Below are 21,604 nucleotides of genomic sequence, written 5' to 3' on the forward strand. Positions count from 1 at the left end.
ACCCGAGAGCCTCCAAATGTCCAGCCCCCTTAAGTGTATTTCTCCTGGCCTCTGCAGACAGAACGGCAAAGCCCCCTGCTGCCTAGATCATTGCACCATGGATCATGGGAACGCATGCCGCTTTCAAAGAGGCTTTTATCGATTGCAGCTTTTCCTCCTTCCTGTCGATTCCAATGAAGAATAATGATCTTCCAGGAGCGGTCTGGGGGGATAAATAGCAGAGACCTTGAGTCTGCTACTTCATATTCTGCAGTCAGTTCCCGACTTAAGCTTAAGGTTGCGCAGGCTGGCTTCGCAGCTGCGGACAGTGCGGACAGGCAGCTATCATGGCCTAGTCTTAATCAGAACTGGCTTTAAAAAGCGTAGCGTCTGCAGTGGACCTAACAATCAAGGGTCTTTCCCAAGCAATTTCTTTCCCACGCTCAACTAGAAAGAAATACGCCAGCAGTGTTTTTTTGTTTGTTTGATTGTTTTTTTTGAATGGGAAGCTATAGCATCCTATAAAAAACATGGAAAAGCCCATCTGTGTGGTCCAGCAAGCAAAGCGTCTGCAACGTAAGCATGGTGGCCTGAGTTCAGGGCACCAGCACCCATGTGAAACACTGGTTGTGGGGATGCACATTACCTTGTCTCAAAAACTAAGACCACGCCAGGCACAGTGTCTTTTATCTCAGCACTCGGGAGGCAGAGGCAGGCAGATATCTCTAGGAGTTTGAAGCCACCCTGGTCTACTTATCAAGTTCTAGGCTAGCCACGCATGCATAAATGAGATCTTGACTGAAAATTAAAAAGTAGAGGGAGATTAAGGAAAGCCCTGATGTTAACCTACAGCCTCCACCTAAATCCACACATGTGTACAGACACATGAACATGTACACATGTGTTGCTGGCATTTTCTTGTCCCGCCAGGTCCCACAGCCGCTTCTCAGCCCCAAATAAATGCACAGAGGCTATATTAATTATTAAACTGTTGGCCAGTGGCTAGGGCTTCTTATTGGTTATCTCTGTCTTAATTATTAACCCATTTCTATAAATGTATGTATTTCCACGTGGTCTTGCTTACCAGACCTGTATGTGTCATCTCCTTTGGTGACTACATGTCGTTTATTTCTGTTGGGCTCTCTCTGCCCAGAAGTGTCCTCATCTCCTAGTCCTGCCTATCTCCCTGTTTTATTCATCAACCAATAAGAGAGACGTATATCCAGAAGGACAGCCCCCATCACACATGCATAAACACACACACAGAGAGAGAGAGAGAGAGAGAGAGCCCCTTGCATGGTTAGCCCTGGACACCATACCTAGCAAACAGCTTATAGTGTGGACCTCTGTCCTGACTCTTATGTCACAAGTGACAGCCATAGTCAAACATCATAGGCAGAGTTATCCACAGACTCAAGTCTTCTAGAAAAAACTCATGAGAGGGAATCTTATTAGCATGATCTATGAGATTGGTAATCAAAATGTGTGAGCATGGCAATCAGTTATTAAAAAAAAAAAAAAAAACCTAAGTAGATCCCTTAGCAAGAACTAGCAAGAAATAAATTAGACACATAGGAACCTTTTGCTATAAGAAATTTGTTCATACAGTCTGTATTTTAACTGGAAATGGCCTAAGTATCTAGCGATAGCTAAATGAATTTTTACAGTCCTAAATGGACTATTGAAAGTGGGGATAATAACGGGATGGAATGTTGTTAAGTGAAGAGGTGGTGTTTCTCCCACTATAGAAGATTACTGAATGAGTCTTTGTACGCACAGATAGTCACACAGGAGATGATGTTTGAAAGAACACGAGAACACAGCGTTTCTCTTCATACTCGGGCGAGTACCAGGGCGCCTGTCCCGTGGGTTCGCTCCGCGCTGATCACCCCCTCTAAAGTGGTGTGTTGCTTTCGCCATAATCAGAGAGCCTGAAGGCCAAGGAAGTTTTGTCACCTGCAGGACAGTGTGACCTTTCACATGTTTTTTACCCATCTGAGACTTACTTTATTGTTAACAAAATGGAAATAAATAAATAACACTTGCTAGGCTTGGGGTCTTTTTTTTTTTTTTTTTTTTTTTTTTTTTGAGTCTCAGTGAGCTACCATAAAAATGCCTTCACGCACTGGTGAGTGAAAATTAGTTGCAAATGGTTGAATGTGAGCGTGCACTTGTGCAGCAGGTGCAAAGCCCTGGGTTCCGTCCTACTTGACAAAAAGAAGTTTTTTTTTTTTTTTTTTTTTTTAAAAAAGGGGGGTTCTGATGGAGGATGTTCTTCTGTATACATGTTTCTCTTATTGGTTGATGAATAAAACACTGATTGGGGGTCTGCCAGATGAGGAGAAGGCTAGGTAGAGGAACAGAGAGAGGCTGCCTGCAGATGCCATGCTGTCAAAGAAATAACATGCCAGATTACAGGTAAGCCACAGCCTCGTGGCAATACATAGTTTAATAGAAATGGGTTAATAATTAAGAGAGAGCTAGCCAGTAAGAAGCCTGAGCCATTGGCGAAACAGTTTCTAGTTAATATAACTCTCAGTGTGTTCAGGCTGAACGGTGTCAGGACCAGGCAGAACAGAAACTTTTCATCCACAGGGATCAGACTCCCTTGAGGCTTTCCCACTTAACCCTGACGCTGACTCCTGTGTTGCTGTATTGCTGGTAATTGAGATAGGCTCCCAGGGAAACACAGCATCATGCCAAAGCTTGGGAAACCTCCTCATCCAGGAAAAACCGACATGGGTCTGTAGTCCCACGTTTCAGAACCCATGACTGGCTGTCAACTTTGTGTCTTCCCTAGTCCAGGGTCTGCTCTCGGAAGATCACGGGTGCAGCCTCCCAGCTACTCCACAGTCCATTGCTGACCTGAAGTCTCTGGCCACGGCCCTGCTGGAGACGATCCACGAGAAAAACATGGTCATTCAGCACCAGAGGCAAACCAACAGGTGCGCAGTAGGTCCTTAGACTGGGGATAGCAGAGTGGGAATGAGGCTCCCCGAAGTGAACCACAGGCACTCTGGGAAGAAGGTAACGTGCCTGAAATCTGGGGTGGGGTGGGGGGTGGGACAACTCCATGAAACCAGAACCACTTTGCATCCGGGTTATCCATCAGAGCCAACAAAGCAGGACTCTTGATTTCTTAGTCAGCTGTGCTCTATTAACACCAGTGTCAAGGTGGTTCCTACAGGACAACCTCACCTCTCCTTTTGAGGTGGGAGCTACCTCAATGCCCCTCCAACCCTGTGACTTGACTCTGAGGCTCTCTCCCCATCAGGAAAACAGACGTCAGCTTTTGGGCTGCCGTCCCTGAGGGGAGTTTCCTGTCACTCTGTCAGATAATCTTCGAGGCAAGGCAGTAAGATGGGACTCCCTGTGTGATCTTTAGTGTGGAATGTGTTGCATCAAACTCAGCGGGTTAAGGTGGGTTAAAACAGTGCACAGAAGCAAGACAGCAAAGTTGAAGACGTCTTCTGAGTGCTGAGTACGAACAGCAAATGAAAGCAATAAATATTGCATACACCATCCATTTCTGTTCCTATAACTGAGAACCCGAGACAAGGTAGTTTATGAATTTTTTGGTTTTTGTTTGCCTTTGGTTTTTTGAGACAGGGTTTCTCTGTATAGCTTTGGAACCTGTCTTGGCACTAGCTCTGTACACCAGGCTGGCCTCAAACTCACAGACATCCACCTGCCTCTGGCTCCCAAGTGCTGGGGTTAAACTTGTACGCCACCAACGCCCGGCTAATTAATGAATATTTTTAAAAATAAGAAGTTCACTTCCCACATCTCAGGAGCCTGAGTTCAAGAGCACCACTGTGTGTGTGTGTGTATGTGTGTGTGTGTGTGTGTGTGTGTGTGTGTGTGGTAATGGTCTTCATGCCACATCTGAACGTGACCCAGGTACCACCTGGTCACACAAGGCAAGCATGCTTATCTGGATAGCCTTCTCCTAAACCCACTGACAGCCTCTTTCTAACCGCCTCCCAAGGGTGACTAGCGTTGACCTATGAGCTTGGAAATTCAGCTTCTAACACAGGAGCACTTTGAATCACAGCAGGGCCAGCCTTGTAGCATGCAGTCCACCCGGAGAAGGATTTGCCATTTGGCCAGATGCTGTTTCAGGCGTGTTGAAGTTCATGATGATTTTCCCCCACTGGAGTAGGGGGACACATTTTTTATCTTGCACAGAACCCTGAAAATTATAGGTGGTCCTGCTCCTAAGACTCGCACTCAGAGCCACAATGACACTGCAGAGGGAACCGAGCAAGAGTGAATGTTGGACTTGGGGTGGGGACCTGAGAGCTGGGGCTGCCCAAGGCAAACAAAAGAGGAAAGGGAGGTGATGGAGTGTGGAGAAGACCTTACCAGAGAGGAAGATGTATGTGGGAGAAAGCAAGAGCATCGAGGGAGGCCGGCAATCTCCTGGGGTGACAGGGTAACTTATTGACAGGAGGTGTTTGCAACAGCCTTGCAAAATGAAACAGCCCTGCTGAGCTGCAGCTACTTGTCAGGAAGCAGGAATGGGAATCTGGTGGGGGATCTGGAGGGGGATCTGGTGGGGGAGGGCTGCCTTTGGGGATCCCCTGAAGCCAGCAGTGAGCCTGCTCCTCACTCCCAGAAGTCCCTGGCTAGGGGCTCTGGGCTCCTTTGAGCCCTACTGCACCAGGCCTAGGCCCTAGACATAAACCCGTAAACCATTTACTCCCTGTGTGGAGGCTGACATTTTTCATTCACCATGGGGAATTTGTTGTTGTTGTTGTTTTGTTTTTGAGCATACCTTTGCATACTTACCCATTTTAAAATAATTTTTTTTTTCTTTGAGCCATAGTTAAGTAACCATGGGTCTCCACACACGTCAGCTGTCCAAATCCCCTTCTTGGGAAGAAGTCGCAGTTTGTTGTGCTCCACATGACCTTCAAGTCATGCGAACAAAGGCACAGCACGGGGAAACACACCTAACCATTCATGTATTCATGGATTATTTTAAAAACAAAACAAAACAAAAAAGCAACTATTCTTTATCACAGAAAAGGGAGGGACTCCTTTGTGCCTTTGGTCTCTGGCTGGCTTTTGTCCCCTGAAACAGTAGATCGTGGAGGTAGCATCATATTGGTATACAAAGGAATGTTAAAGGTGCCATTTTTGGTACTTTGAAGGCCTTCCATTTCATACTTCCTGGAGGCGTGTGCAAAGGTTAACTGGACTATAAATGAAGGGCTGAGAGCAGAATGTGAATTTGGTCAGCTTGCTGGTACCCCTCATGACTTAGCCTTATAACTTAGAAGGGGGAGGGTGGAAAGGAAGGAGGGAGGGAAGGAAGAAGAAAGAAAGGAAGAGAGAGAGAGAGAGAGAGAGAGAGGGAGAAGAGGCTTTAGTAAGGTGAGGTAAGGATTAAAGACTGGCTCTGACAACGACCCCCTCCAGGCAGAGGGTCCTGTGGGAGCCATCCTGATGATTGCTAAGTACCACGGGACTGTACATCTGAGTGATGCTCAATGGCTTGGCTGCTTGTTGGCTATGCTTTTTGATGATGCATTAGCTGTTACCTGGTTATCACTAAAGAAGGGAGGAGGTTCCCTTCCCTAACAGGCTGGTGCACAGCGGAGAGGAAGGTTGTTAAAGAACCTGCCTGTCCTTTCCAGATGGCTAATTCAGTAACAAACTGCTCCCGCTTCCCTGGTTGATGGTAGTAAGCGAGCTAAAAAGTTTGCTAAGTCTCATGTCACAGCGATGTCCTGGATCACAGCCGAGTCTCCAATGGCCCCGGGTGGGGCGTGACAGGTACTGTGGGAGCCACCCCTCCCCTTCAGGCTGGGGGTTGTCTGGACCCTCACTTAGGAATCCCACCAGACTGGCCAGCTCTTTGCTGATTTTTGATCTTATCCTCAGGAATGTCATCAGAGGCCATGCTATGAACTCAGTATGGGGCTCTGACATCTGGAGGATTTTGTTAGACTAAGGGGCAGGAGGTGGGTGACATGCACCCAAGTCTTTACTATATCTTAAAACAACCTGCAACTACCTTCACAAATCTCCATTTGGATCCATACCCAGGCCTGGGTGTGCCCTCAGCTCCTGCTCTGGCTGCCTCTCCGCGCTATAGGCTGTCTTCCCAGTGGGTGGGGGGGGGCGGGACAGGGGGGGGCGGACTGGGGTTCCCTTTATCATCGTCCTGGCGCTGCCCCCCGAGGGTAAGCCACATCTCTCACACACTTCTTGGAAGAAGCGGGCCCTTCCCATTAGCACCTCTCCAGTGACTTCCAGGCTCTGCTGTGTCCCTGTTCCTTTCCCTATCCACAGCCCTTCCTCGCCGCTCGCTCTCTGGTTCACAGCTCCTTCTCTCCCTCCTTACAGCCCTGGTTTTTTGGGCTCTCCTGCATCCCTGCCCTGCCCCATACTTGGTTGTTGGACACATCTTTATCTTCCTGGATGATCTTTCTGCCTCTACTTCCAATCCTTGTCTGTTCTCAACTTCATGTGAGGACCACTTCCTAAACTTCTCTCTGCTGCTTAGAAAGAAGACTGTAGTAGGTCCCCAGAACTTGTGATAAAAAAGCCAGAGTGTTCACAGCCTGGCCACACTCCTTCCCCATCAGAGGCCCTGCCAGCGCCCCCTGGTTCTGCCTTTCCCTAAGCTTACCACCCCCCCCCCCAGCTTCTATCAGACTTGTGTGCTTCCGGGCTCTGTTTTTGTCTAGTCTCTCTATTACCAGCTGTATGACCCCGAGTGAGCCATTGTCTTGGGTGAACCTCAGGTTTCTCATCTATAAATCAAGGCCCACCTACCCAGATGTTGCAGAAAGACAAAAAAACAGAAGGAAGAAATACACACACACACACACACACACACACACAAAAAAAAAAAAAAAAAAACCAGGATAGTGTCAGTGTTGTTCAAGAGCATAACACCTGACTTGGAACACATTCTGGATACGTGTCAGCTGTCCTTAGGTTCGCTAGCACATTGTCCACGTGTGTCTGCTAACAGACTGGGGACAGGACCCTGTCCTTTCAGCCTGTAGCACAGAGGTAGATCCCAGGAGCTGGCTTTGGATCGGTCAAACTTCTTCAGCTGCGATTGTTCTAACCCTTCTCTCCATCCTGAGGATTCCCAATCACTGTGGCTCTCACAGCCTCTTATACCAGCTCCCATAACCCCTGCCTAAGTCCCCCCATGTGAGGCCAGGCAGGAGGTCCCTTCTGGTCATACAAAGCATCTTGGATTGTAGTCTTCACATCACCTATGGCTATCTATATCCATAGTTCCATGAGTGCAGATTTTTAAAGAGTTGCAGTCACTACTACTAATGGTTCTATAGCTGCTATTGTCAACCCCACAACTTCTCTCCAGATCCTCTGTTACCCTTGGCCCTGCATCTAGGAGCTGGTGTCAGACAAAAGAATACAACTGCCATTGAAAAACTCAAGCAGTATCCTTGGGAATAGGATATGGGGGTGGGGTGGGGGACCGGCCACTTCACACATTCCATTTCTCTGAGAAATGGCTGGGTTATCCAGAAACAGCATGAGCAAAACTTGCACTCTACCTATAAACCCAGTTCAGGGCATCCCTCTGCATCACTGAGGAGTGGAGCCTTAGCCCTTGTCCCAAGAGGCAGCTGCAGACATGTGATCTCATCTCATTAAGGAGCAAGCATTAAGTACTGTTGTGATTTCCCATGTCAGACCCATCACCTGTGAGGAAGAGAGCTGGGATCAGAAGCTCTGGGCAGAAATATTGAAGACAAAGGAGTCTAGAGAAGGGTCAAGGGTGTGAAAGTAAAACAGACCCAACAGATGGTGTGAAATCGAAGTGGCTGATAATCACTATGCAGAGTGCAAGACCTGAGGAGAAGAGGGAGAGATGGGCAGGAACTAGATGAAGGAAGTCACTAGATCAATGCCAGTTTCCCTGTGAACTCCAGGGGAAGTTTAAGACGCTGCAGGTCGATTTAGGTAAAATCAGGATGAACCGAGCTGTGTGTATGTGCAGCTATATGCATATTCATGGCTCAGAATGTATGTGGGTGTGTGCAGCTATCTCCGGAATAGAAAGAGACGTAGGAGAATAATTTTTGCTGCTCTAATTTTTCCCCACTGAAAGGAATTGAGAATTTTCTATTAAGGAGATTCTCATGTCATTTGAGCACGACAGTGCCAAGAAAATCCTCCAAATAAAAATTAAGACTGGTTTCCAATCCCAGACCACTGGAAAGCAAGATTTTAGATGAGTGTCCATCATGTCTCGGCTATGTTTAATGTCTGCAGAGAACGAACGGATGTTTACACAAAGCCTGCCTTTCAGGCACACAGTCTCATCTTTTCTACTACACATTTCAGAACTTAGATATCCCAGTGAGTCTGGATGGTCATTTGGAAAACAAGCTTGCTATCCTAGTGATCCCCAAATCGCCGAAAATTCTTTTTAAGATTTATTTACTTAGGTGTGGTGGGAGTGGGGTGCACATGTGCCATGTCTGGTGTATGGAGGGCAGAGGAAAAATGGCAAGACTTCATTCTCTCCTTCCACAGTGTGGGACCTGGGGCTCAAACCTAGACTGTCAAGCTTGCCAGCAGATGCCTTTACCTGTAGAGCCATCCCATAGTTCCACTGAAAACTCTTTTGAGATTCTTATTATTCACCTTTCCATAGATGATTGCAGATCATGAAAAAGAAAAACGAAAACTCCCGTGTTTAATTACACACATTTATTGGCCACGGACACTGTATTAGACATTGTTCCTGACATATAGGATATCAGCATCAGTAAGACCTAGTGTGGGTCTTCCAAAGCTGATCTTGTTACTTTATTGCCTCAGAAGAAACATTTGCAAATGTGCCGGGCTATCTTACCTACTGGTTCCAAAATCAAACCCACTCGTACAGAATGAGGGTCTGCTGCTACTAAGAACATTCAAAATCAATTGTCATCTTTAGCAATGAATGATTCTCAAATGAAAATTCCTTACAATGTTTTGGGTGGTGATGAAATATGTGTTCAACATCCAGGGAATTGCCTTCTGGAACAGAACTCAATTGAACAGTCTCTCTCTCTCTCTCTCTCTCTCTCTGTGTGTGTGTGTGTGTGTGTGTGTGTGTACGCGCGCATGTGTGTTTATTTTCAAGTTCCATATGAACTTTCAGTAGACTGTATATCATATTTACATGTACCCAGTTGCTCTATTTTTAGCACCATTCTTAAATCTATCGACTCCCTTATTAGCTACCACCTAGGCTGAGAACTGATCGGTGACTCAGTCTCCTCTTAGTATTTTCCTGCTTTTTCCAGGATCCTAGGGAATCGAGTGGCAGAGCTGGAGAAAAAGCTAAGAACTCTGGAAGTTTCTGGTCTGTGGAGTCTTCCAGGTAAGCAGAAACTGTAAACGGCTGTGCCTTTCTTCTTGTTTGGGCTTTTGCTCACTTTTTAAAAGAACCATCTCACACAATTTGCAACAGGATTCTGCCTGTTTGAGGCCATTTGATTTGGAGACTATTGAGAAACAACCCACAAATGTTTCAAATTGAGAAACCATCCAATGGCATGTCCATGAAAGAGACAAATTGAGAAATAGACAATACATTTTCAAAATCTTATCAGGGACACTGATGTTTAGGTAGCTTAACTTGTCAAAGCATTGTGTGTGTGTGTGTGTGTGTGTGTGTGTGTGTGTGTGTGTGTGTGCAGCACACACTAATCTTTGTGAAAGCTGGTGAGGTGTTTCATTTCTTATCATTAGTCATCAAGGTTTGTTCCATGTAACCTTCCCTCCTAAAATGAATGGGAGAATATACAAAGATTTGTTCAATGTAATCACCAGTCCTAAAAAACAGATATCAGATCTTACAAAGATTTGTGCAATTTAATCATCAGTCCTAAAATGGAACGTAAAACTGCACAAAGATTTGTTCAGTTTAATCACCAGTACTAAAAAGGAAGTACCAACAATTTTTCCTACCCAGATGTACTTCACAGCCACCTTCTCCCCCCCCCCCACCTCCCAACAGTGCTGTGTAGCTTGCAAACAAAAATTTCCCAAGGAGATGTTTCTCCCTACATTTGTCCAATGTGTGAGAAAAGCCGTGGTGATTCTTTCTAATGAGCTATACTTATCCCGTTTGTCCCAGTAAAATACCCCTCTCAGGAGACCCCGTCAGTTATTCGCCTTGTCTTTACGCTGTTTGGAAACTTATATTTATCATTTTCTGCCGCCTCCTGGTTCCCTGGAAGGAACATTGTCCGGGTATTTTTAGTGCCTTACCCTTTCAGTGCGGAGCGGTCTCTTCCCTCGGCTCCTGTGGGCTGCATTCCTGCACGGTTGAGAAATGAAAATTACCCCGGGAGAGGAGGTGAACAACATCACGTTTTCCTTGGTGGAAATCTGAATAGCTGCCTTCGGTCGCCTGCGAGTGTGTTTCATAAATTGGAATTTTTCACAGAGATTCCTTGGACTGGATGTCAAAAGACCTCACAGAACTAATTAGTGGCGAGTGCCATCCTGGGAATTTGAATGGTTCCTTCGAACCAGCTGCTTTTGATGATGTTCAAACCTCAGCTTCTGTGAGGGCCCTTTCTCTCACTGCATTGAATTTCAACGCAGACAGACAAATTTGTCAGTTATTTGTGCAGTCAAATTGCTGTTTTTGTGCATGTACCAAAGCTTTGTTTCTTTTTTTTTCCTTCCCTCTCTCAGAATGACTTTGTGAATTTTCTCGCTGTTTCATTTGTGTGATTTATGTAAGAAGATGAAAGTTGAATGGGTGAATCAATGCTGGGAATTGCCTGTGTCTGGTGTTTGTTTGGTCAGGTAGGAGGACTCCAAATGGCTGCTCTGCAATAATGACCGTTTTTCCCTTCTTTTTGCTGCGGAAGGCCTGAGCTACAATGTTTCCGTTGGATTTGGGAGTATGTTCATTTTCAAACATTTGGGGTTTCTTGTGGCTAAGTCGGGGACACATTCTATCAAAATAGTAGAAATCTGCTGTCCACCTTTCTGTGAACTTTCTAGATAAACATAACTTACTGAACTGGAGAATTCCGTTAGTGTGTGTAAGCGAGCATTTGTGAGCGCAGCTAGCTCGAAGGAGCAGCCTCAGGCTGTGGGCATCGGGTTCCAGTCTCTGGTCACCACACAGATCCAAATGAGGGCAGGACTGGCTCTTTGCCCTTTGGATATAGCTTTTGTCATTGCGACAGCCTTGCTTTGGGGCAGGAGTGGATGGAGCTCTGCCCTGGGGTGTTTGAGTCCTGGAGAGAAGGGGCGGTGAGTGGGTGCCTGTCCCTGTGTGAGTCACAATGCCTCTATCCCTGCGATTCCATGTCTCCATTTAACCTACTGCAGGGCTGAGCAAGAAGCAATGTGTTCTCTCTCATCCTCCCCCCCCAAGCAGCAGCTGAATCTCAATGGAAGGTTCTGAGTCCTGTTGGTTTCAGTCTTATTAACCAGCATCTCAAATGGAACGAGCAAAGTCTTCTCCAATAAGTCACTTTATCCATGGGCTGGTACCTGTTTTGAGCTTCAGCTTTATGAATACCATGCCAGGCAACCTGCTCCCCCCCCCCCAACCTGTGCCTTGATAGTAGCAAAGCGAGGGGCTACTGCAAAGGAAGCCAGCCGGTAGGAATTGCAAGCCACACTTCCTAGCCAGGCTAGATCCCTTTACTCCCCACCTCTTGGCATCCTTCCCTCAGGGCTCCTCAAGTCTATGTAGGTGGCTCTGAGGAGGGTTGTCTGTATGTGTTCACATTCAACAAAGACACACTGTGTGTTGGAAGCTGGCTCTTGAGTAAAGTGCTTGCTGCTCAAGCATGAGTTTGATCCGCAGACCCCACACAGAGCCAGGCATCTTAGCACACAGTAGTGATCCCAGGGCTCTGATGGAAACAGAATCCCTGGAAGCTCATGGGCCAGACAGACGGGTGTGCATCGCAAAGGCCAAAGTGACCCAGCGAGGCAGGGACAACATCCAAGACCCCCCTCCCAGAGAGGGGAAGAAAGAGAGAGAGAGAGAAAGAGAGAGGGGGGAGGAGGGAGAGAGAGAGGGAGGGAGAGAGAGAGGGAGGGAGGAAGGGAGGGAGGGAGGGAGGGAGGGAGGGAGGGAGGGAGGTGAAGAAGTACAGGCACAATCCACAGAAATTCTGAAAGCCAGAAAGCAATCCCGCTATGGGCTATAACCTGGTGTGTTGAGCTTTTCATTTTCAATCTGTATCTACTCCGAGGCATGGGCCTGAGGAGGAAAGCCTGGGGGTTGGAAGTACTTGGTTTGCTTTTTAGAGGCAGCAGAGAGAACTTGGTGCCATGTGGGATCAGCAGAGCTTGAAGCCACTGGAGTGGCAGCTGAATGAGAAGCCAGTGTGGCCCTGGGCATTAGTGGTCCTTTGACCTAGTGTGCAGAATTTCCTCCCCGACACACCCTCTCCTCTACGGGGAAGCCAGATGGAAGCTCAGGTGACCAGGCTGTCCATTAGACCTCAGTTTGGAGGCCACAGCCGGCTCCAGACCTTCAGAGAAAAGCTGAACCAGGGGCCTTCTAAGAAACGAAGCATGAAGCATGGCGCGGGTGACCAGATCATGGCATGTGGCTAATATGGGGGTACCATCTCCAGGCAGGAGTTTAGGGAGTCATGTCTTCTCACCCCATTGTGACTGGCATAGATGAAGGCTGGCTTGTTTGCCTTCTCTACACGCTCTACACTCAAGTTTCTACACAAGTCTCTTGTTTTTGTGAGGAGCCACTGTAGGATGGAAATGTCCTAGGATTTGGGAGCCAAGAATACATCCATCCTAAAGATGCCCGTGAGAGAAACCCCCAGACCGCCTTGATCACTGCTGGTTCTCACTCCTGTCTCTACCTCAGATTCTTTGGCCCCCAGGGTGGATGGTTTTATGCAGAGGGGATGGAGCTTTCCCAGAAGGCTAGCAAGCAGATAGTTTACCTGCTGGAGATAGATGGGCATGAAATGCAGTCCTGACCTTAACTGTGGACATACTGTGTTGCCGTGATGGAGATAAGGGAAAGAAATCTACCATGAGGCACCTATTGCCTGTTATGGTTCCTAAAGCCAGTGACCAAGAATCCATGAAGACACTTCCAGAATGCACTCTAGATTTATTCCACCAGAGACAGTGGATGTGCCTGGCAGAACCTCAGGGTCAGCTCCGAGCAGTTTCTCAGCTGGCCTGACCCTCAGGGGACAGAGATCCCAAAAGCCATTGAACCGATCACTTGCCACTTGCCCAAGGCAGCAGCAAGTACCAAGCATGCCAGGTTCCAGGATCCATTAGACACTTCAGACCTTATCGGGCATTTAGTGCGTGCCTACTGTGTGAAGAACTCTCTGCAACAAGTTAATCAAGTTAATAAGACAGTTCTCTAAAAAGCAGGAGAGACCAAGGAACATGATGATGAATGTGTAGACATCTATCTTTACCTAAGTGGCCTTCTGGGCCCTGATGAATGGGAGAACTAGTAAAATCACGGACCTGCAGTGAAAAGTTTACTTGAGGCCAGACTGGAGCCCAAGCTGGTCTCTGGACCTGGAGCTTTTGTTTAGGCCCATTGGTTTCCACCCAGAGAACCCTGAAGCCTTCCGAGCCAAGACTCGGCCACCTCATAACGGCACCACTGTGTGTTCATGCGTTCGGCGCCAGTGTGTCTGCTTGTCATGCTCGTGTGTGAAGCTGTCCCCCGCTGCTGCTCATCTGTGTGACCCATTCTGCCTTCCGCAATGGCAATGTGGTACCCTTTCTCGTGCCCTCTCAGCCACTCCAAACCGCTCTGTCCTCGTGGGGAAACTGACAGTAACCAACAGGCAGTAAGGTTAAGCTGTGTGCGTGTGCCCAGTGGGAATACAGCCAGGGCAGGGAGGAGGACTTGATGCCACTGCCTTGTGACAGTTCCATAGTTAACGTGACCAAATGCAGTGTGGGGGGGCATCTATCAGGTGGGTGGGAGTCTGTGCTGATGATTTCAGCACATGACATTTGCTAAGCGCTCTCTAAACACCCGAGGCCTATTCCTGACCATTTCGTTGCTTTATCTTTACAACTGCCCATTATGAGAACCTCGAGGTCCAGGGAAGGAAACTGACGCCCTTGCTGCCACCCAGCGAGCAGGTGACTATTTCCAGAGCACAGCCCCCTGCTGCCGATGCTCTTGTCCCATCCTACGGCTCAGTTTCCCCCAACCATACAGGCTTCCCTTTACCAGTGACGCCTGTGGGCAGCCATTCCGGAGCAGCCCCAGGGGGATGAGTAAAGGTCTTCCACCGCGGATGGATGGAAGATCTGTGCTCTGCCCACACACTAGAGAAAGATCTCCTGACTACCTTACGTGTACTGCCCACAACTGAAGGCGTTTCCTCAACCAAATAGCTAGCTCATTGTGTAGGAGTGTCTTAGTTTCATTTCTGGTGTTATGATTAAAAAAAAAAAATACCCTGACCAAAGAAACTTGGGAGAGTAAGGGTGCATTCAGCTTACAATTCTAGATTGTGGAGAAGCCAAGATGGCAGGAACTCGAAGCATCTAGTCACATCCCCACTTATGGACAGAGGAAGACTGTGTGCATGCTTATGCTCAGCTCATTTTCTTTTATATGGTCCAAGTCCCCTGACTAGGGAATGATGTCACCTTCAGTGGGCCGCTCTTTCCACCTCAAGCAGTGTAGTTAAAACAATACTTCAGAGGCTAACCTGATCAAGGCGGTCACCCTTTGAGACTCTCCCCAGGCAATTTCACAGTGTATCAAGTTAATGGAAACTGTTACAAGTTGTAAATGCTGCCCAGGTAACCAGTGACTCTCCTGTCTTTCTCACAGGGGGCAAGGACACTATACTGTTCAGTGACCAGACTCTTCCCACCATACAGAGGTCAAGGTCCCCACTGTTGAAGTTTGTGGAACAGCCCACTGAGCACAAGGAGAACACCAGGGATGGTAAGTATTCCTCAGGTCTGCTCTCAGGTCAGTACCCGCTACAGAGCATGTCTGTGAAGACATTCTCTCCCCACACTGAAACACACACACACACTCACCCACACTCAAATATACACTCACAAATGCACCCACACACCCTCACGTGCACACACTCACAGACACACACTCTCACACACATTCACACACACTCACAGACACACACACTCACACACACATTCACACACACTCACAGACACACACACTCACACACACATTCACACACACTCACAGACACATTCACACACACTCACCGACACACTCTCTCACACACATTCACACACACTCACCGACACACTCTCTCACACACATTCACACACACTCACAGACACACACTCACACACACATTCACACACACTCACAGACACACACACTCACACACACATTCACACACACTCACAGACACACACACTCACACACACATTCACACACACTCACAGACACACACACTCACACACACATTCACACACACTCACAGACACACACACTCACACACACATTCACACACACTCACAGACACACACACTCACACACACATTCACACACACTCACAGACACATTCACACACACTCACCGACACACTCTCTCACACACATTCACACACACTCACCGACACACTCTCTCACACACATTCACACACACTCACACATACACTCACAAATGCACCCACACTCCCTCAAGCACGCATACACACACTCACAGACACACTCACTCATTCACACACTCACCCACACTCACAGACACACACTCTCTCACATACTCACTCACTCACATACACTCAGACATACACTCTCACACACACTCATAGTCACAGACACAAACACTCACACGCACACACAGGCATACTCAAGTATAGTCTCTTTCACACACACACACTCACACACATACATACACTCACACACACACTCATGAGTCTCTCTCACACATACACACACATACACTCACACACACTCACATACACTCACAGACACACTCACTCACATACACTCATAGTCAAGACACAGACCCACTCTCTCACACACACACTTACAGACACACACACACTCACTCACACACAGACACACACACTCACACATACACACACACACTCACACATACACACACACATACACACACACACACTCATGATTCTCTCTCACACACACACACTCACACTTGTATTTGCAGCTACAATCTCCTATTTTGGATCCTGAACTTCACCATCAGTCTGTGACTTTTTTGGTGCACCGCCACCAGCTCTTCCTGCTTCCTCTTTTTTTGGGCCCCCCCCAAAAAAAAGTGTGCGGTAGTGTCTTAGGCTTGAAACCTTTTGTCATTGACTCCTGTCAGTATCTCTTCTCCATCCACAGTGACCTGTAGCCAAAGTCTTTCTGCAGGGTTTCCTGGGCCTCCCACTTGTGACTCAGTCTGGGCACTCACTGTGTCGTTGGAGGGTCCCCCCCTTCTGACCTGTGCTTGCTCAGTGCCCATCTTCATCCACCAGCCGCCGCGTCAACCCACGGTGACACTTTGCTGTCCCATTTTCACCCTGCCCAGAGTTTCCAAGTTGCACTTAGCTGTCTTAGCATCTCTGCTCCATGATGTATGTGATCTAGCCCATCCTCCTCCCCTGGTGATTAGACAACCCATTAGCAATACGGGCTGACCAGCTCTATCGTTAGCTTGTACTGTGAAACCAGCCAGCTCACAACTTGGAACTCGAGCATCAGTGGGACTTATCATGATAGGCAGATGCTTCCGCCCACCCGAGCTGGGGCCAGCAAGGTTCACCCAGCATCTTCTCACTGTTCAGATTGCTCACCACAGGACCAGAACAGCAAAAGGAGAAGACATTTCTAGGCTTTTCAAAAGAAATCTTTTCGAGTGCCCATGGGAGAATCCCTGGACACTGACCCTTACCCTGGTGAACCCACACTGGCCAGAAAGCAAAACTGCATCATCACAGCCTGTAGCATGTGCTTGGCCTCCAGCGCACTGTGGCTAGTGGTCCTGGCATGCTGGCAGCCTCTGACAGTTCTGGGTGTGTGTCCTGGGCTGCACTGGAAGGAGCTGTCTTGCTCTCCACAAGGGCAGCGTGAGTGGGGGACTGATTCAGAATGACAGCTTCCAGAGTCCCTTCATCAGCGTGCATTGTTCTTGCCTGTCCTGAGCCCGCTCTGGGTGGGAACAAGGACGCGCTCTCTGAGAGGCTGTCAACAGCCCAATGGTCTCATCGCTGCTGTGGCCTGATTAATTCCAACTGAAAGCTGCCTCATGCAGGAGGACAACAAAACCCAGCCCGCAGCCAACAAAAGATGACAAACACCCCCTTTGGGCCTAAGGGTGGGGCTAACAATCTTTTCTACAACACCATTTCTTCTTTATCTTTTGGAGAAAAAAAGAAAATTTTTTTTCTTTCCACTCTGTCATGAAGCATTTTCTCTGCTCTTATTGATATGTGTATTGTGACTAATTAGTATTAATGATATTAATTCTGTTTGTGACAGCAGCCCAGAATAATTACTATTATTTGCAATAATATTTTCCAACATTTGGCTAATTCATAAGTGTTTTATGGAGATGTCAGTGCTGTGAGTCTGTAAGTAAAGTAAAAAGCAAAGCTTCCCATGGCTGGCTTAAGAGTTAACACCCTGAATCTTAGCATTCAAAGGGGTTTGGTTCCCATAGCAAAGGATCAGAGGTCCTAGCGAAGGAATGATGGCTGTTACAGGTTTAAGAAGTTTTCTGTGTGTACTGATAATTGACTTTAGCATGCTGTTTGGGTGCCTTCTGGATAAACACAAGGAAAAAGGGGGGCATTGGTAGACCCTGCTGTACCCACAATGTCAATTTCCAGAATCTGTATTGTCCCGGTCCCAAAGTGTGCTATCCAGCAAAGTAAATAGGAGCAGAGCCACGGCTGGTGTCCGTCATCTTCAGGAGTCCACCCTCTCCCTCTGGTGCCCTGTCACCTCCTTCCCGTGGCTGTGCTGTAGCCTATGGTGATGGCAGTGGGACTTCCCGTCATCCCCTGAACCAAAGTTTAAAATAAAAATGTTTCCCTGGTAACCTCAAAGGCTTTTCCTTCAAAGAGGAGGGGGTAGAGAAGAAGGAAGAGGAGGAGGAGGAGGAGAAGGGATGGGGAGGGGAGAGATAGATAGTGACAAGATTCACACATCTAGACAGGATCGGAATATCACACAAAGAAACAGCCCAAGCAAAGCACCAGCAACCGGGAGCCCCTGGCACAATTTAGACCAGCTCCCCTCAGATGTAAATGAGGGTGGCAAAGGTCTCAGCTGACCCACAGTAAAAGCACACTGCCAATGGTTTAGGGGTGAGGTTGTTCTGAGGGAGGTTAATTAATTTTTCGGGGGCACCAGAATATACTATGAACTGTCTCAGGAGAAGTAATCTCGTGAGAGTAATTTCCAGAAGGAGTTTATTCATCTCGCACTGGTGAAAAATGTAGCTGTAGGAAACACCGTAATTCGCTCCCTTTGGATAACATGTCCCTCCACCCCTCCCCTCTGCTGTGAGCGTGATTGGTGTTGACTCAATGCTCTATGCGTCCCTCTACAACCACTGCAAGACTTTTCATCCCTTAGTTTGAAATTGACGTGGTCACTTCCCCGAGCTGCCTTGGATGTAGCCAAATATTTGTAGGAGACAGGCATCTCTACCTCTTCTCAGAAAGTACCGTTTTGAGAAGTGTTAGGGTAGTTATCTGAATATACCCTAAAATGAATACTATAAATTTAAGTTGCTTTCACAAAGTGATGCATGGTATTTAGGATGTATGCTAATAGATTCACTGTTTCATGAATACATGTATAAGTCCGTATATTCAAGCACAGCACTTAGTAAGTTATTTATTGAGTCTCTGCCACAGAACATTGGCGAAGTTAAAAAATTAATTCAGCAAGACTTTGTACTTAAGGTAGTTAGTTATAAGTAATAATTTGAGGTGGAGAGGAAAGAAAAACCTCTACGTTTCAGGAGGTCTAGACTGCATTGTGGGAAGCTGTAACTAGGAATAGGGATTGTGGCCACATTTAATAGTCTTCATGGAGAAGGTGGGGTCTCGGCTGCCCCCAAAGGCTCCCTTTGGAATGGAGGAGGGGATGAGAGCTCCAAGGACGAGGGGACCCAACAAAGGCCCTGGGGAAGATGCAATGCCAAAAGGGACTGATGTGGCTGGCTGGATGGAGGGGCATAAGGACAGGAGCTGGGGTGTCAGATACAAAGAGAAATGGATGTTGGCTCATAAATGCATGAGCACTAGATTGCAAGCTTGGGCTATGTTCCCCAGAATCTGCACCTTTGAAGGTTTTCCACGTGGAGGAAGACACGGTCATGGTTGCAGTTTCTCGCGCTGTAGTGGGAACCCCTGTCATCTGAGACCGTATGAGTAGGCATTCTGAAACCAGTAGACGAGGGTGGAGCCAAGACCCTGCAGCTTTGACAAGCTCCCAGGTGCAAGTCCCTAGACCTGATCAGAATGGCAAAGCTGTAAGCTGTAGGGAGGCCCCTGGCTTGGCAGCGTGGATTGGAGCATGGCCCTATTGGGGATAGCACACACTGTTATCTCGGCTGAATGGATCACAACAGACAGTAATTTTTCCCCAGCTCAAGGCTTGCTTTACTCATATATGCATTCATATGTGAGTAAGGACAAGTACTGGGTTCATTTTCCAGGGTAAGGCTTGCAGAGAAGAGTGATCCAAGGTACCCATGACTGAATACAGACTTCAAAATGTGAGGGAAAACAATTGGTCAGCAGTCTGTCTGTAGGGTCCTCTGTGGTTATCCAAAAGGCTGAGGAAAATGGGATGGCTCCTTTAATGTGGAAAAAGAATCAAATTTGTATCAGGAGAACTAGATGGAAGAGGTTTGGGGACAAGAGGCAATGCTTGCCTTGCTCAGGTGAAGCCCATCATCCCCTCCCGGTGGCTCTAGTGTGTTCACCACGCACAGCATCCCTTCCTTCTGTGTGAGCCATCCTCCTCGTCTTGGTGGTACCCACAGCATCCCTTCCTTCTGTGCGAGCCATCCTCCTCGTCTTGGTGGTACCCACAGCATCTCTTCCTTCTGTGCGAGCCACCCTCCTCGTTTTGGTGGTACCCACAGCATCCCTTCCTTCTGTGCGAGCCATCCTCCTCGTCTTGGTGGTACCCACAGCATCCCTTCCTTCTGAGCGAGCCATCCTCCTCATCTTGGTGGTACCCACAGCATCCCTTCCTTCTGTGCGAGCCACCCTCCTCGTCTTGGTGGTACCCACAGCATCCCTTCCTTCTGTGAGAGCCACCCTCCTCATCTTGGTGGTACCCACAGCATCCCTTCCTTCTGTGAGAGCCACCCTCCTCGTCTTGGTGGTACCCACAGCATCCCTTCCTTCTGTGAGAGCCACCCTCCTCGTCTTGGTGGTACCCACAGCATCTCTTCCTTCTGTGAGAGCCACCCTCCTCGTCTTGGTGGTACCCACAGCATCTCTTCCTTCTGTGCGAGCCACCCTCCTCGTCTTGTTGATATCACTTAAGCCTTGTAGGGCACCTGATCCAGTTTAGTTTCTACTGTGGCTCATCAGTTCTGCTTTAACTAGGGTTCAGACATCTTAAACATATTTTAAGCTGACTGTACTTAGTTATGACTTATGGGATGCCATGTGACATGCCATGCTTGGATATAATGCATCAAGACCAAATCAGAGCAGTTGGTGTATTCACCACCTCAGATACTCACCATGCTTTAGGTGTTAGGGACATGCAAAAGACTCTCTACCAACTGTTTTGAAATCTACAAATAGATTCTGTCAACCTTACAGCTATTTCAAAGTTTCTTAAACCTTTAAATGCATACTAGGTAAGTAAATGCCCCCCAAATGAATATTTATTTAATTAAATACACGTATTCAAAATCCCTACCCCTTACCACTCATATCCATCAATGCTTTTATGCATTGTATTAAAATGAATCATAGATGTAATAAATTGTCACATGTTGAGGACATCCTAAGGTGCGTTTTTAGCTTAACCTTGTCAGATTGTACCCACTTTTCATGTTACAGCTTACCTAACATATCCAACTACATATTTTAAAATACATATCATGTCTAACACGCAGAAGGAACCCTCTCAAATCTGTGTTTTGTCCTCATACACAGTCAACACACCTGTCACCTGTCTGGAATCCAGGCCTGGGTTTCCTGTGTCACTTGCCTGTTTGTTAAGATGCAAGGGACACATGTCCCTGAACCCAGAAAACATAGTCCAGAAAGGCCTGTGCAGGGAGGCTTTAGACAGCCGGACCGTAACGGATGCCGTGGGCAGATGGGCATGAGAGCAGCCAGAGCATTTCCGTGAGTCTTGCTCCTCATGGGTTTGTAGACCAGAGCTGAGCAATGTGGCTGCGCTGTGTAGTGAGTATAGTTTTGAAGCCTGGGAGGGTTAAGGTGTGAGTACTCTGTCTGAGGAGCACTCTCTTACTCTCTTCCCTCTTGGCTGTGTGCTCCTATGCTAGAGAAAGACAAGGCTCTGGCCTCCTCTTCCTATGAGGGCACTGGAGCCAGGGTGAGTGACCCATATCCGTGGTGCATCTAACCCTCTCCCAAAGTGTCAGCCCCAAATGCCCCCCTTCGAACTGGGGAGGTGAAAGGGGGCTTCAACTCAGGGATCT

At 47.6% G+C, this 21,604-nt stretch overlaps 1 protein-coding gene across 1 annotated transcript in view; it reads left to right on the top strand.

The window, feature by feature from the left end:
• The window catches only part of Ccdc149 (coiled-coil domain containing 149), an 87,473-nt gene that overhangs the window by 61,954 nt on the left and 3,915 nt on the right, over positions 1–21,604 (top strand). The window contains 4 exon segments of the mRNA XM_051174087.1: positions 2,780–2,924; positions 9,270–9,346; positions 10,851–10,883; positions 14,798–14,914. Of these exon segments, the coding sequence (XP_051030044.1) occupies positions 2,780–2,924; positions 9,270–9,346; positions 10,851–10,883; positions 14,798–14,914 (372 nt within the window).

The sequence above is a fragment of the Phodopus roborovskii genome, unplaced genomic scaffold (assembly GCF_943737965.1).
Source record: "Phodopus roborovskii unplaced genomic scaffold, PHOROB, whole genome shotgun sequence".
Taxonomy (NCBI): domain Eukaryota; kingdom Metazoa; phylum Chordata; class Mammalia; order Rodentia; family Cricetidae; genus Phodopus; species Phodopus roborovskii.